The sequence below is a fragment of the Oncorhynchus keta genome, unplaced genomic scaffold, assembly GCF_023373465.1.
Source record: "Oncorhynchus keta strain PuntledgeMale-10-30-2019 unplaced genomic scaffold, Oket_V2 Un_contig_5685_pilon_pilon, whole genome shotgun sequence".
NCBI lineage: Eukaryota > Metazoa > Chordata > Actinopteri > Salmoniformes > Salmonidae > Oncorhynchus > Oncorhynchus keta.
The window spans coordinates 404,546-421,959 of record NW_026288440.1 but is presented as its reverse complement, the minus strand read 5'-3'; the positions used below and the strand labels follow the sequence as shown (position 1 = coordinate 421,959).

The 17,414-nt window shown below is 40.7% G+C and overlaps 1 protein-coding gene across 2 annotated transcripts; it reads left to right on the top strand.

Annotated features, from left to right (window-relative positions):
• The first annotated feature begins 3,007 nt into the window (after positions 1 to 3,007).
• Positions 3,008 to 17,109, top strand: LOC118372635 (B-cell CLL/lymphoma 6 member B protein-like). Of its 2 annotated transcripts, XM_052510448.1 has the most exons (5): positions 3,008 to 3,452; positions 3,562 to 3,665; positions 4,083 to 4,146; positions 4,309 to 4,677; positions 15,004 to 17,109. In XM_052510448.1, the coding sequence occupies exons 1-5, from the start codon at positions 3,158 to 3,160 to the stop codon at positions 15,726 to 15,728; spliced, it is 1,557 nt and encodes a 518-aa protein (XP_052366408.1). In that variant the 5' UTR covers positions 3,008 to 3,157; the 3' UTR covers positions 15,729 to 17,109. The 2 variants fall into 2 exon arrangements, with proteins under 2 accessions (XP_052366408.1, XP_052366409.1); XM_052510449.1 differs by lacking the exons at positions 3,008 to 3,452; positions 3,562 to 3,665; positions 4,083 to 4,146; positions 4,309 to 4,677 and adding exons at positions 13,252 to 13,998; positions 14,183 to 14,286; positions 14,391 to 14,454 and having other exon boundaries at positions 14,635 to 17,109.
• The last annotated feature ends 305 nt before the right edge of the window (positions 17,110 to 17,414 follow it).

Sequence of the window (17,414 nt, the reverse complement as noted above, 5' to 3'; positions counted from 1 at the left end):
TTATTAGTGTGGTTTGCTAAGCGTGAGACCCCACTTTAAATTTGTCATGCTTTATATTATTATTATTATTTGGAAGACTACTCCTCTAACACCGTTTAAGCTAGAAACGCCATTCAAACTTTAAACGTGCAGAGCGGTCAGGACCAATGTGCTTGCATACAACTTTATATAGCTTTTGTACTTTTTAAACTATTAAGCTTTTTGTCCCTTATTTACTTCCATAGTTTTTATTCAACATTCTAAAGGTCCTATTGTGACATCGACTCCCAGACTTCCAACATCCATTCATGGTGAATAATACCATTTTTGACACAAATCTGCAACTTTGACCACATGTCCAGCACTTTAAATAAAAGCCTAGAGGGTATGTATGACATTGAGGTCTACTTCTCTGGTATTCAAATCTGGAATCGGAACATAATTATCTACTACCAATAAAAAGTTACAGCGGTTTGAGTTTAGAGTGACGAAAAGCAGCGAACTGAAGATGTCTCGTCGTTGAGATGCCCAAACGAAGCCATTGCCATGGATACCAATGCATTTCAATGGTAAGAATGTGCCACGTACGAGAATGGTACATTTAAAAAATCTACATTTACAGTATCTCCTCTTTAACCATTTAAATTATCAACTCCAAACCAACATTGATATGTTCAAGCATTGATATGTTCAGACTATTCTAAATTCAAAATTAGATTGCTTGTCAAAAGATATGATGCTATATATACACATACAATTGGTACAAATTAACATGGGGTTTGAATGAGAACCATAGGAATACACAGGTTGCTATTCAAAATGGTCTTGCTTCATGACCAACTTTAAAACATTAAGGCTATCCTAACTTCACTCTAAGATCTTTATCAATTACAGATTTGCATAAAATAACTGCACCGTTCAACCTAGGGACACCAAACCAGCTTTCACATGGTCAGGCTATTTTAAATTCAAATGATTGAACTGGTATCAACTACAAATATATAAATTAGCACATCAATCAAAAGTTAGAGCTCTTTGTCGGAGTTTAGTGACCAAAAGTAGCTAATTAACGTCAGCTCTCATGTCTCATCATTGAGCCGCCTATGGAGCCAATGCTATAGATACTCAGGCAGAGGAGCGCATGGTGCAGCGCAGGAAGCAAGGGACAGACCGAGATCAGCTATTGATACTAACCGGAAGTTACTGTGTTGAGCAATCACCGGCATGGGTAGGGCTCGGCCTAAAATGTAATGTATTTCTGCTTTTCTTTTCATTCAAACTTCTGAACACTTTCCCAATAGGTTAGACAGAAACTTAGTGTATGATGTCGTCCTCTACGTCACTGCTATTCAAGCTGAAATGGTGATCACTGTTAGCCTAAATAGTTTCTTTATTAGATACAACTACAGCAAGCTATCAATAGTTCTACATACAAACCTATTATACATAGTTCAACTTCCACTAAAATACTTTTAAAGATCTGTCAACACTAGCTGTGTCATATTTCCCTCCCCAAATAATAGCCTAAATGTTTCTAATTCCTTTTGAGTTTCTCCCTTCCACCACAACAGCAAGTCTTCATATTCAGAAAGGAAAAAAGTTGCAGAACCATGATTTTTTTTCTCTCGTTTCAACAAGACTGCATTATACAACAGATCACAACCAGAAACAAGCATGTTAGCAAAGCTTGAATTAATGAATGGATATGCTGCAGGGAAAACGACAGGGCATCTGGCTAAAGATGCACGGCATATTGCCAACAAGTCCAAAATAATATTTGAGTTTCTGACTTTGAACATCAGACTTGAGTTTCCTACAATTCGTTGTACTGTTTGATCATTATATCATCATTCAACAAAAATCGAACTTGATTTACACAATGTTTTACAAAAGGAAATCATGCATTTATTTATCTGAAACACGAGCATGGATGATTGAGTTGCTTTGCTTTCCTTCGAGTGTTGTCCACATGATCCAGACATTTGTTACCATCATCTGACAGAAGATAACTGGAAGAAGAAAGACAAAGTTTTCACTCAACTACTGTAGTTTAGACATTTTTGTCTAACTGCCCCACAATCCAAAGAAATAAGGTTTATATAGTAGTCTATCAAAGTAATCAGACCAATTTGTTTTACTACATTTTAATTGATTGTACTATTTGCTTTAAATAGTAAAGTGAAACTTGAGCTTCCACTACCACAAAAATACTTTAAAAGCTCAAGCAAGCCCCACAACATTACTTCATGTGAAGTTACCATCTAGTGAAGTGTTTTTGTATTTAGTGTCATTTATTGAAAAATCAAATCTCCTAAATGTTATTTACACTGAAAAAAATATATGAATGCAACAATTTATAATATTTTACTGAGTTACAGTTCATATAACTGCATTTATTCACAGTCAACTGAAATAAATGCTTTAGGACCTAATCTATGGATTTCACAGCTGGGAATACAGATATGCATTTGTGGGTAACATACCTTTAAAAAAAGGAAAAATTGTGCTTATGGAACATTTCTGGGATCTTTTATTTCAGCTCATGAAACATGGGACCAACACTTTACATGTAGCATTTATATTTTTGTTCAGTGTAGTTGTTTACCCATTACTCAGGACTATCTGAAATCCTATTGGCTATTTATTCATTCTATATTCAGATATTTAAATATTTCTACTGTTACATTGTTCAGAATTAGAATGCATTCTCAGTGTGGTGCTTCAGTTAGTTTTGAGACTACTAACCCTTAGCTTTCTCTCTTGATTTACTTATTTTTAACTGAAGGAATACATTTATTCCTTTTAAATGCAGGTTGTATGCGCATTCTCTATTGTTGTACTTAATCATTATTTTTGGAGCTCAGTATTTTTTTGATTCACTTAATTGACAGTCAATGAAGGCTGATAAAACAACATTAGATTCCTTTCAGTGGCGGATACAATATGATACAGCAGGAGGTGGCAATGTTGGAAGTTTGAACCAACATATATCGTGTGTGTAACCAGCATTTTATTTTGAAAAGCCAACCCTTATTCTGAAAAAAAAGATCCAGGAAGTAGCGTAACAAACGAGATGTGTGTGAAGTATACGATATATGGTGTGAACTGTGTCGTCTCATGACGTTGACGGAATACTCAAATGCAAATTACTTTAACATAAGTGTTTAACATAAAGGACATGTACGATACCGTCGCCTTTCATGCTCAGCTAGCCTCCATCATTGAGGTTTTGGCAAATGCAGCCGTTGCCGAAATCTGCAAACTTGTAGGTGACGGCCATGCTGCCTTACGTTTGGAAATTTCCCATAGCCAGAAAGAAATCGATAACCTGCGGAGGAAGCTGCTGCTGACAAAATTCCAGAATTCTCGACGAAGCGCAGAAAGATTTGGACCCCTGCGACGCACAGTTCACAGGCGCGTTGACAGCGGTCATATTGTTCGGGGAAGAGGGAGCTTCGTAGGAAAGTCAACAGGTAGAGATGGATATTGTAGTTGTTTTTTTACAATTATTTAAACACGTTAACAAATAATTGGTAATGTATAACATATAACGGTTATGAAGGATTCTATTTTCTGGTGCAGTGGAAAATCGTCTTGACGACAGTGATGGAGGCAACTTTATGCAGGATGTCACCAACTGGCGAGACTCAGGACTCACAGGGACAGACCAGGATGGGGGCATGCAGGTCAGTTGACATGGACACAGTAAAATTGATAATTTATGTTTGCATATTTCAAGTGGTGGTGTGATTTTTATTTGACCCATATTTTACCAGGTAAATTGACTGAACACATTTTCATTCACAGCAAGGACCTGGGGAATAGTTACAGGGGAGAGGAGGGGGAATGAATGAACCAATTCTAAACTGGGGATGATTAGGTGGCCATGATGGTATGAGGGCCAGATTGGGAATTTAGCCAGGATCCCTACTCTACGATAAGTGCCATGGGATCTTTAGTGACCAAAGAGAGACATGACACCTGTTTTAACGGCCCATCCGAAAATGTGTTGGGTGGCGGAATGTCCCAAATCATTTTCTTCTCATATTTAAAATGTTGGGATATTTTTCTAATAAAATGTTCCTGATGTATACAAAACACAGACGGCAGAAATGCAAGAGGCTCCTCTTATCAAAATGGAGAACTTTCACACCAGCAGAACAGAAGGTATTTTATTAAATCTATCCAATTTACACTTTGTTGAGTAAAGCCTTTATTGGAGTATTTGATAAACTTCTTAGTCATTATTCATAACTAATAAATAAGGCAAAGAAGAAAACGTCTCCACTACAGGAAGCTGATGCTGTGCTTTACTTTTCCCCATTTCAGAGATTGTCCAACCAGTCAGTGAGAGCAGTGAGAAGATCATTGTGGCAGAACCAGGTTCTTCATCATCTACTGAAACCACAGATCATCTGGACCAGCAGGGCAACAGACACAGAGCTCCAGACACCTCACTCAATATAGAACCTGACAACCAGACGTTCCAGCATCCAGCGTCACAATACAACAGAACAAGACAGGACCATCAGGTTGCTGAGGGTGTGACCTGGGAAACTGACCATCAACCCATAGAATACAGCCTGTCCCAATGGACAGAGAACCAAGAGACTGACAACCCAACTGTGAATGCTCCTCACAATGCTGGGCCAGACTCCAAAAGGCTGTCTGAACATCCAGAGAGGAGAGGGGTGCCTGGTAACTCTGGGGTCTACATGTCTGCTTCAGGCTCTCTGGACTGGCTGTCTGATGTGGTGATGGTGGACTCAGTTCCCATTAAAGTGGAGGCAGATATGAGTTCAGAATGGAGCATAACTGGCCAAGAGTTGACATCTGGAAACATCTGTTCAGATGGCAGACAGCTTGTGGACAACAGAGGAAGAGGGGGAATGGAGTCTGGACAGACAAAGTCTCCCTGTGACACTCAAAACACAGAGCAAGCGACAACTGTAGGATCAAGGTCCAAGATGCCGGATTTCAATGGACTGTCCACCAAAAACAGCTTTTCATCCCCAAGGGTTACCCTCCACCAGGTTCCCCAAAGAGGGAAGCCAGCACCCTTCCTGAATTTCAGAGGCTCCACTTCTTCATTGAAAGTCATAGAAAAGCAGCCACAACAACTGATGTCTCACTCCACCCAGAGGCAGCTCCGGTGCAGCCTCTGCGGAAAGCTTTTCCACAAGCCGGCGAACCTGCGGAGTCACATGCGGGTCCATACAGGGGAGAAACCGTATGGCTGCAGCCACTGCACCAAGCGCTTCTCCCACAGCCACCAGCTGAAGATGCATGAGAGAGTCCACACCGGAGAGAAACCATTTCAATGTGTCTACTGTGGGAAGTGCTTCACCCAGTCTGGCCACATGAAGAAGCATCTCCTTGTCCACACTGGTGGCAGGCCACAGGACATTGGGCTGCCCTGAGGGGAGTTTTTCTACACCACGTGACCAGACCAGGGAAAAACTGGTCTTCCCCCATAGTTCCTCTTCCACCCTAGTTGTAAGGGGAATGGCTCCACACTACTGGGGTTTTCATATGAACACTGGGTCCATGTGTTTTTAACAGTTTGCATAGATACCACATTGAACACTACCCTCTGTGTGTAGTGGTTGTGTTTTCAGTTCAGCTGGCTTGATGCTTGGTCCAGAGTGAACTGATAATGTATATTATTAAAGGTGAAGATTTTAAACATCACATTTGAGTCAGTTAGCAGACACTCTTATCCATAGCAACTTACATGTGCAATAAGATTTTTCAGCTTGGTTGGCTTCGCAATTCGAACCTGTGACTTTTCAGTTACTGACTCAAAGCCCTTAACTGCTAGGCTACATCCTTATGAATTTGTTACCAATCATATTCATATCAAACAGCAGTTAAGAGTTCAGGAAGCACTGGACAGGTGCCTAGGCGAGCGAGGTCTGTTGGTGGTCGAGAGCTCGTTTTTGTTTTTACTTTGATGAACAGAGCCGGGGATGAGGAGGAATGCGCAGGGTTCCCAGATGCCAGAACACTCCTGGGTCTGGAAAAGAACCTGGCGACCCAGCAGTTGCAAGGAGAGAGAGTGCTGACTGGAATGGTAAGCTGCCAATGTTTGTGATACAGGGTTTAATATGGTTGGATTTGTAGAGAGTTCAGTAAAGCCGTATTGATCCCCCTCTACCCTTCCCATCACATTCTGCCTAGGAAAACTATTTTCTATTTACAGTTGCAATGAGATTGAGTCTCAGAATTAGAATGAATAAAATTAGAACCCATTCAATTCAATCAGAATTATGGTTTATTCCTTTCCATTCTGACTGTTTTGAGCAGGCTAGACAGGTTAGGATGTGCACCAGCATTGTAGACCCAAGCTACTCACCCACCTCTCATTTATTCCCAGAATCCCCACAGTTATCATGGTCTGGGGAAACTTCATCTCCTGGAGGTAAGTACAGCTCCCGTAGATTTATCTCGCATAGAACAACCAGAAAATCACTTTTCTGCTTACCTAATATCAGCATTTGAAACCGCTCACTTTGTTTTGGATTCTCCATACATGATTCTACTGAAAATAACGTTTAGATGACCATTAATTTAATACATATACTTATATAAGGATGATTCCTCACAAAACTAGAACACTTTAAAAAAAATATGAAATGCAATCCGTAGAATGTTCCTTTGGAGAAAGGATAGTTGGGATATATTTGACATTTATCTTAAAGCATAATTGAAAAGTATTTAATTGAAGTTGGAATATTTGTTGCTATGTTGTTGCCTTTAAGTCTCTCTTTATGTTGTGTTGTCTCTTGTCGCAATGTTTTTTCTTATATTTATGTGTTATATATATTTAACATTTTTAATCCCAGCCCACGTCCCCGCACGAGGTCTTTTGCCTTACGGTCATTGTGAATAAGAATTTGTTCTTAACTGACCTGCCTAGTTAAATAAAATAGTGACATTTTGGCCTTACCAGGCTTCCTTTAAGAGTAAATATTTCAGTTGTAGGTGCTTCAAAGCATCATTTGGTGTCATATTCAACTGTACTGCTTGCTCTGTAATATGAGTAGTATTTTGATTGCAATAACACATTTTTGACATTCTTTTTTACACGCTTCAGCACTCGGCGGTCCTGTTCTGTGAGCTTGTGGGGCCTCCCACTTCGCAGCCGTTGTTGCTCCTAGATGGTTTCCACTTCGCAAAAAACTGCACTTAAGAGTTGAGCAGGGCAGATATGTGATGAACTGACTTGTTGGAAAGGTGCCATATTGAATGTCACTGAGCTCTTCAGTAAGGCCATTCTTTTGCAACTGTAGCTATGGAGATTGCATGGCTGTGTGGTCAATTGTATACAAGGGTGTGGCTGAAATAGCCAAATCCAATCATTTGAAGGGGTGACCACATACCTTTTGTGTGTATTTATAGTGTATTATTTCAGATGTTTATAGCCAATAGGCTATAAAGGCCTGGGGGAGTTGTGTAATTCAAATAAAACCAGAGAGGAAGAGGCGAATTTGTAAGACAAGAAGACATTGGAAGATGCAGATTACCAAAATAGAGCACGCTTCTGCCTTCTTCTTCTCTCTCGTTCACGCTGGCCTGCCTGTCTCTTCGTTAATGATGCTAGTTAGTGTGTGTTCAGTCTTTGGTCTGTTGCGTGTAGAATATCCTAGCCAATTCATGGCACCGATTTCTACAGTCAGTCTTGCTGGTACGAGGTAGTTTACTCGAACTTTTTGTCTCATATGAAATTATAGTAGACTTCCGGTAGCCTGTATCGATTACGCTTTTCAGACATAATGGAATGTGACCCCTTCAAATCCCGTCGGCTACTGCATGTTTGTTTCTCTGTCTGTTCGGGTAGGTATTACACGATGGTTTTTCAAATACCGACACGTAACCTTATCTGGTGATATGAACGGTTATTTTATTTGTCTGTTAATGAATGCCATTATGCCACCAGAACTATCTATCAAATAATTGCTGCCTGCGCGCAGTCCACTCTCCTAAAATAAAATGACTAACGTTTGTTAAATACCGTAATTTACCGAGACATGTTGTAGAAATAAAACGCATCTAGCTGCCATTCCATAAAAAAATGTAAAATCAGCTATGTTTATTGTTGTCTGGGGGTAAATACAGTACATTTTACACCGGAGCAGAATTATACTGTCTGAAAAGGTACAGACCTGATGCGGCACTTTGTTTTATTGTCTGAAAAGTTATCTGTAGCTGCGTTCTACGTCTGTAAAGGGTGGCTGTATATATAACTTAATTCGCTGGCCCTGGCGGTCATACATAGTTAATAGGACCATTATTCTGCATTGTAAATTAACGTGTTATTTTATATATATTTTTCTTATCGTTTTAACGGAAAAACTATATAAAAAATGTCCGTTTAAACATTGAGCAAAAATGTTCAGTTGTCACATCCCTAATTCAAAGTATATATTTTTGGGAGGGGGGCTTATTTTTTACAATTATTGTCAAACGTACTTTACAGGAGAATCAAAGTTGTGGTAGTTTTACATTTATGTCCCATTTTATACAGATAAATTGGCAATGTAACCAATCACAGCCCTCCTTTTACGTACCATTGCACATCCTGCAAATCCCTAGCAGAGGGCGACCATTTTGAATCCAATTTCACATTCACGCTCTTGGAAATACTTAAATGTCATCATAAAAGCAGCAGAGATCCCACTCTGGATCTTTGGTATGCACCGACAAATGACATCATATGGAGTCTTGCAGGAGTCCTGTGTAAGCAAAATATCACAAATATTCCAACAATTCCTTTTATTTTTTAAGATGCATGTCAAATATATGTCAACAATACTTCCTCCAAAGAACCCTTCTATGGATTAAATTCAGTGAAAATAATACTTTTGTGAGGAATCGCCCATAAATGTTTGACATGTAGCCTACCTAGTGACTACCTATCCTCTTTTTATATATTTATAAATAAAACACAACTGCTTTAGGGACCAATGACAAACACATCGATATAGGCAACTAAAACACTGAAAGTATTGAATTGATTCACTTGCTTGCAGCTTCTGGAGTCACTGGTGTGGATCCTCCGGAATGTGTTGCGTGTGGAAGGGAAGACAGGCTGCTGGAACCTGTCTCTGGTCTGCAGAACCTTACTACACACCATCTTGACAAATAAAAACAATCAGGACATACTCCACAGGGAAGGTTTGTAACCACGATGACATACAGTGCCTTCGGAAGGTATTCAGACCCCTATAGACTTTTTCTACATTTTGTTAGGTTACAACCTTATTCTAAAATGGATTAAATATAAAAATGTCCTCAGCAATCTACACACAATATCTCATAACAAAGCAAAAAACAGTTTTTTACAAATGTTTGCTAATTTAATCAAAATAAATAAGTATTCAGATCCTTTGCTTATGAGACTCGAAATTGAGCTCAGGTCCATCTTGTTTCCATTGATCATCCTTGATGTTTCTACTACTTGATTGGAGTTCACCTGTGGTAAATGCAATTGATTGGACATGATTTGTAAAGGCACACACCTGTCTATTTAAAGGATTGTGTCGAGGCACAGACCTGGGGAAGGGTACCAGAACATTTCTGCAGCATTGAAGGTCCCCAAGAATACAGTGGCCTCGACCATTCTTAAATGGAAGACGTTTGGAACCACCAAGACTCTCCCTAGAGCAGGCGCCCAGCCAAACCAAATTGCCAGGTCGCAATTGTAAATGAGAACTTGTTCTTAACTTGCCTACCTGGTTAAATAAAGGTGAAATAAATCAATAAATAAAATTAACAAAACGGAGCAATCGGGGGAGAAGGGCCTTGGCCAGGGAGGTGACCAAAAACCCAATGGTCACTCAGACAGAGCTCTACAGTTCCTCTTTGGAGATGGAAGAACCTCTCAGAAGGACAACAATCTCTGCTGCAATCGAACATCTCTGAAGAGACCTGAAAATGTGTGAGTAGCCATGCTCCTCATCTAACCTGACAGAGCTTGAGAGGATTTGCAGAGAAGAATGGGAGAAACTCCCCAAATACAGGTGTGCCAAGCGTCTAACGTCATACCCAAGAAGACTCGAGGATGTAATCGCTGGTGAAGGTGCTTCAATCAAGTGCTGAGTAAAGGGTCTGAATACTAATTTCAGTTTACATTTTTATAAATTAGGAACATTTCTAAAAACCTGTTTTGGTTTTGTCATTATGGGGTATTGTGTGTAGATTGAGGGGGTGAGGGAATGAATAATCAACATTTGAATAAGGCTGTAACCTAACAAAGTGGAAGTATTCAGACCCCTTGACTTTTTCCAGTCTTTAAAAAAAGCCTATGGGATTCAGGCAATTGTTTTTCATTTATTCAGAATTTCATGAACCATATGTTTCCCCAAAAATCTTACAAATATCATTGTCAAAACTGCACGCAGACACCTCGGTCTGTGTCCCATAGACCTAAGATTCTTTACTTGTGCGTTCATATTCCATGTATTACATTCTGGTTTGTGTCTGACAATCTGTTTTGTTCTGTGGTTCTTTTCCAGAGATCAGATCCTGAACCCCAGTCGTTACTGAAAGGAGGAGAAGCCAGTACATTGTGGTTACAGGTTACTGGGAATGACGACATGAACCATTATATGCTCACCACATGCTTGCTGCGCTACCTACACCCATATTACCAATGTTGTTATTATTACAAATGTTTATTTTTATTTACAATGTTGTCATTTATTGTAAAAACAAAAGGCAATGTTTAGCTATTACTCAGGACAATAAAAAATCCCATTGGCTATTTAGACATTCTATATCCAGATATTTAAATATTTCTACTGTTACATTGGTCAGCGTTAGAATGCATTCTCAGTGTGGTGCTTCAGTTAGTTTTGAGACTACTAACCCTTAGCATACTATTCAATTGATTTACTTTAAATTGAAGGAATGTATTTATTCCCTTTTTAAATTCAGGTTGTATGCTGATTCTGTATTTTTCTACTTGAACCAAATTAGTAAGATAATCATATTTGGAGGACAAAGTGTTTGTTTTAATTAACTTAATTGAAAGTCAAAAGGCTGATTTTTGTAACATTTGATTCCTTTCAGTCGCTACAATATAATACAGCAGCAGGTAGCAATGTTGGAACTAACATAAGTTGCGTGTAACCAATCTTTATTTTGAAATCTCACCTTTATTTTGAAAAACGATCCACGAAGTAGAAGACATTTTTTGTTTCCGGAACTAAAATAAACAAAAAAGAGAACCTGCGAGAAGCTAGCCACAATAAGGACTAGCCACAATAGTGGAATTTACGGGTTGTCTTCAAAATAAAAGCTCCCATTTGACTGACTTCAAACGGATACAAGTGGATTCGTTGGGTGCGTATGTAAATTCACTCTGGCTATCTACTCTGATTTCAGAGCATTCTCGTTCGAGTATACCAGAGCACAGAATAACTGAGTTTACTAACACGCAACACTAGTTGAATATGACGGGTGTCAGTAAAGTTTGACAAAAAACATTATTCAATTGTTGCTAGCAGCACTGTTAGTCACTAATGCTCTAGATAACATGAAAACAGCCTAACTAGCTCTGCTCGGGTTAGTAAAATGGTCAGAGTGAGGTGGTTTCTCATTTGTGTCTGGAAGTAGCTAGCAAACTAGCCAACTTTAGCCAGTTTGCTTCTGTGCTTGACTGCAATTGTGAGGTCAGAAACCTCGGATCAACCCTACTCCTCGGCCAGAAAAAAACACTCAATTTACAAACGAACGATCTGACAACACTGAATTTGAAAACGTCTCAAAGCGCACTTTGACACAATGGAGGTCATTTACGAATGCACCCATTATTTTGACAAGATAATGCTAAACAAGTTCTTATTGAGAGTCACATCTCTTTTATAAGAGAGCCCTGTATACATAACAATAAAAACAATAAAACAGGTGTATGAAACTAATTCAGCGCACAATAAAATAAACATTTAATAATAGGTTGGAATGTTATGTAAATTCAACAAAAGAGAATTGTTATTTTGATAAGAACAAAAAACACTTAATCCCATTGTAGATGTATTAGACTAGAATTGCATTGGGGGCATACTTATATGCACTGTACAGCCTTACCTATTCATCTTGGGTCCATGAAATGGGTTATCAGCCTACTCAGTGACACCAACAGATTACAATTCTGACGAGTTTACACATATAATAGCGTTGTAGCGCATATTGTGGGACTGAAATGAGCCACATTAAGCTCTAAGTAGGCTTATACCCCATTGCAATATGAATAGTACCTGTCAAGTTTGGACACACCTACTCAGTCAAGGGTTGTTTATTTTTTACTCTTCTCTGAGTTGTAGAATAATAGTGAAGACATACTATGAAATAACACATATGGAGTCATGTATTAACCAAAAAAGTGTTAAACAAATCAGAAATATATTTTAGATTCCTCAAAGTAGCCATCCTTTGCCTTGACAGCTTCACAAGGTAGTCACCTGGAATGCCTTTCAACTAACAGGTTTGCCTTGTTAAAAGTCCATTTGTGGAATTTCTTTCCTTAATGCATTTGATCCAATCAGTGGTGTTGTGACAAGGTAGGGGTGGTATACAGAAGATAGCCCTATTTGGTAAAGACCAAATCCATATTATGGCAAGAACAGCTCAAATAAGCAAGGAGAGATGCTATGAAACCACTACTAAAGGACACCAATGAGAAGAAGAGACTTGCTTGGGCCATAAACACAAGCATTGGACATTAGACCGGTGGAAATATGTCCTTTGCTCTAAGGAATCCAAATGGGAGATTGTGTTGGTGAACGGATGATCTCCACATGTGTGGTTCCCACCGTGGGTCTGGTGACAGTCAGTGATATTATTTAGAATTCAAGGCACACTTAACCAGCATGGCTAACACAGCATTCTGCAGTGGTACTTCATCCCATCTAGTTTGTGTTTAGTGGGACTATCATTTTTTTTAACAGGACAATGACCCAAATCACACCTCCAGGCTATGTAAGGGGTATTTGACCAGGGAGAGTGATGAAGTGCTGCATCAGATGACCTGGCCTCCACAATCACCCATCCTCAACCCAATTGAGATGGTTGGGGATGAGTTGGACCGCAGAGTGAAGGAAAAACATCCAACAAGTGCTCAGCATATGTGGGAACTCCTTCAAGACTGTTGGAAATGTCTTATGAAGCTGGTTGAGAGAATGCCAAGAGTGTGCAAAGCTGTCAAGGCAAAGGGTGGCTACTTGAAAGAATCTCAAATATAAAACATGTTTAGATTTAACACTTTTTGGGATATTACATGATTCCATCTGTTATTTCATATATTTATTGTCTAAACTATTATTCTACCATGTATAAAATAGTAAAAATAAAGAAAAACCCTTGAATGGGTAGGTGTCCAAACTTATGAGTACGCCCCTAATGCAATTCTAAAGTATAATACATCCACAGTGCGATTTAAACAGAGTCACTTTTTTTTATATCAAATTAACTAGCTATTTCATCTTAAGCATTATCTAGTCCAAATATGTCATGTTTACAATATTTGTATCCATTTGAATCACTTCCAATGGCGGACATTTATTTTGAAGGCGAACAGCAAATTCCACTGTTGTGGAAAATCCTTATTGTGTCTAGCTCCACAGATAAAAATATATTTTCGTTTGAAGCATACCGTGTGAACTTTGAGGACGTTGATTGAACACTGCAATGCAAATTACTATAACATAAGTGTTTAAATTAGACATAGTGCCAAGAACATGGCCGATACCGTCGTCTTTCATGCTCAGCTAGCCTCCATCATTGAGGTTTTGGCGAATGCAGCCGTTGCCGAAATCTGCAAACTTGTAGATGACGGACATGCTGCCTTACGTTTGGAAATGTCCCATAGTCAGAAAGAAATCGATAACCTGCGGAGGAAGCTGGTTTTGACAAAATACCAGAGTTCTCAACGGGGCACAGAGAAATTCGGAGCCCTTCGACGCACAGTTCACTGTCGCGACACCAATCGTGTTGCCCGAGCAAGAGGGAGCTTAGTAGGAAAGTCATCAGACAGACTTAGATATTGTAGTTTTTTGAAACCACATTTCAACACGTTAAAAATAATGTTCATGTAGAATATATGTGATATTGTAGTTAAGAAATAAACATATTTCAACACTTTTAAAATAATGGGTCATGTAGAATATGTAACGTTTATAAGGGTTTGTGTTTTCTGGTGCAGTGGAGAATTGTTTTGCCGACAGTGAAAGGGGCAAGTTAACGCAGGATGTCACCAACTGGAGAGATTCAGGACGCACAGCAACAGACCAGGATGGGAGCATGCAGGTCAGTTGTCATAGACACTGTCAAATATCTGATTTGTTTTCTCATATTTCAAATGGTTTTGGGGATATGTTTCTAATAAAATGTTCCGGATGAATACAAAACAGATGGCAGATATGCGAGAGGCACCTCTTATCAAAATGGAGAACCTTGACACCAGTAGAACGGAAGGTATTTTTGTGCAACTTATCAAATCTATGCAGTTTATACTTTATGTTAAGTAAAGACTTAAGTGTGTATTGCAGTATTTGATAAACTTCTTAGTCATAAGCCATAACTAATAAATAAGGCAAAAATAATCGGTCTTCACTACAGGAAGCTGATGCGGTGCTTTATGTTGACCCATTTCAGAGATTGTCCAACTGGTCAGTGAGAGCAGTGAGAAGATCATTGTGGCAGAACCAGGTTCTTCATCATCTACTGAACCCACAGGCCTTCTGGACCAGCAGGGCAACAGACACAGAGCTCCAGACACCTCACTCAATATAGAACCTGAAAACCAGACGTTCCAGCATCCAGCATCACAATACAACAGAACAAGACAGGACCATCAGGTTGCTGAGGGTGTGACCTGGGAAACTGACCATCAACCCATAGAATACAGCCTGTCCCAATGGACAGAGAACCAAGAGACTGATAACCCAACTGTGAATGCTCCTCACAATGCAGGGCCAGACTCCAAGAGGCTGTCTGAACATGCAGAGAGGAGAGGGGCGCCAGGTAACTCTGGGGTCTGCATGTCTGCTTCAGGCTCTCTGGACTGGGTGCCTGATGTGGTGATGGTGGACTCAGTTCCCATTAAAGTGGAGGCAGATATGAGTTCAGAATGGAGCATAACTGGCCAAGAGTTGACATCTGGAGAGGTTTGTTCAGACGGCAGGCAGCTTGTGGACAACAGAGGAAGAGGGGGAATGGAGTCTGGACAGACAAAGTGTCCCCCTGACACTCAACATGCGGAGCAAGGGACAACTGTAGGATCAAGGTCCAAGTTGCCAGATTTCAACGGACTGTCCACCCAAAACAGCTTTTCATCCCCAAGGGTTACTCTCCTCCAGGTTCCCCAAAGAGGGAAGCCAGCCCCCTTCCTGAATTTCAACAGAGGCACCACTTCTTCATCGAAAGGCATAGAAAAGCAGCAACAACAGCTGACGTCTCACTCACCCAAGAGTCAGCTCCGGTGCAGCCTCTGTGGAAAGCCCTTCCCTCAGCCGGCGCACCTGCGGAGGCACATGCGGGTCCATATGGGTGAGAAACCGTACGGCTGCAGCCACTGCACCAAGCGCTTCTCCCACAGCCACCAGCTGAAGATGCATGAGAGGGTGCACACCGGAGAGAAACCGTTTCACTGTGTCTACTGTGGGAAGTGCTTCACTCAGTCCGGCCACATGAAGAAGCACCTTCTCGTCCACACTGGCGGCAGGCCACAGGACGTTGTGCTGCCCTGAGTGTTCCAGGGTGAAGTTCCGACTAGATACAGATCTAGGATCAGCTTCCTCTCTCCCAATCCTAACCTTTACCACTTATGGAAAAAAAATGCTAAACTTACCCAACATCAGCATCTAGGGGGAACTTCACACTTCTCCACCCGGCGTAATGATAGGCAGTGGGGAATGGCTCCACACTATTGGGGTTTTCATATGAACACTGGGTCCATGTGTTTGTAACAGTTTTGATGTTTTCCACATTGAACATGACCCTCTGTGTGTAGTGGTAGTGTTTTCAGGTCAGCTGTCTTGATGCTTGGTGGATGCAGTGGATTGATAATGTATAAGTTATTACAGGTGAAGATTTTAAACATCCTCATGAATTTGTATTGGTGCAGTGGTAAACCAAAGAACAGCAATTAAGAATTCAGGAAGCTCTGGACAGGTGCCTGGGTGAGCAAAGCCTGTTGGTGGTTGAGAGCTCGTTGCTCGGCTCTTCTCTTACCTGAACGCAGGAAAGAGGAGGAAGGTTCAGGGAAGAGGAGGAAGGTTCAGGGAAGAGGAGGAAGGTTCAGGAAAGAGGAGGAAGGTTCAGGGAAGAGGAGGAAGGTTCAGGAAAGAGGAGGAAGGTTCAGGGAAGAGGAGGAAGGTTCAGGAAAGAGGAGGAAGGTTCAGGAAAGAGGAGGAAGGTTCAGGGAAGAGGAGGAAGGTTCAGGGAAGAGGAGGAAGGTTCAGGAAAGAGGAGGAAGGTTCAGGAAAGAGGAGGAAGGTTCAGGGAAGAGGAGGAAGGTTCAGGGAAGAGGAGGAAGGTTCAGGGAAGAGGAGGAAGGTTCAGGAAAGAGGAGGAAGGTTCAGGAAAGGAGGAAGGTTCAGGGAAGAGTGACCTCTTTTCTGGACATCGACATGGCAGAAGAGCAAAGCGACAGTTTCACGGACACCAACACAGTCCTGGCACTGTAAATGGACATGGTGACCTAGCTGGTGCAAGTAGAGAGAGTGCTGACTGGAATGGTAGGTTGTAAGTGGTTGTGTTTATAGAACTATCTTCATACCCCTTTACCACCTTCATCATATTCAGCCTCGGAAACCATATGCTGGTTTTTGAGTCCCAGAATTGGAATGAATTGAATTTCAACCCAATCAATTCAATCAATCAGAGTTCTCTCTGGTTTATTCCTTTCCATTCTGACTGTTTTGAGCAGGTTTGGCAGGTTAGGATGTGCATCATCACTGTAGACCTGGAGTCTTCAACCTTTCCTTGCCCAGGGATCCCCGCCCAGGCAAACCGGTCAACCAGGGATCCTCATCATATGTTAGCAAAACATTTTTTACACGTCTTATCATCAGGAGAATGGCAGGGAGAAGTTATCAACATTTTTAAATAAATATTATTTTTTAAGAATTTTGACCTTGCCACATTATAATTGGAAGAGGAACTCTAACATAGTCTATAAGCTAGAACGGTAACTCCAAACACATTTTCACTAAGAGCTGCTGTTTAGCTGGTTAAACAAAGGTTGACTGGGGGACTATTGACTGGGGGACTATTGACTGGGAGATGACTATATGGGGGGCTATTGACTGGGAGATGACTGACTGGGGGGCTATTGACTGGGAGATGACTGGATGGGGGGCTATTGACTGGGAGATGACTGACTGGGGGGCTATTGATGGAGGACTATTGACTGGGAGATGACTGACTGGGGG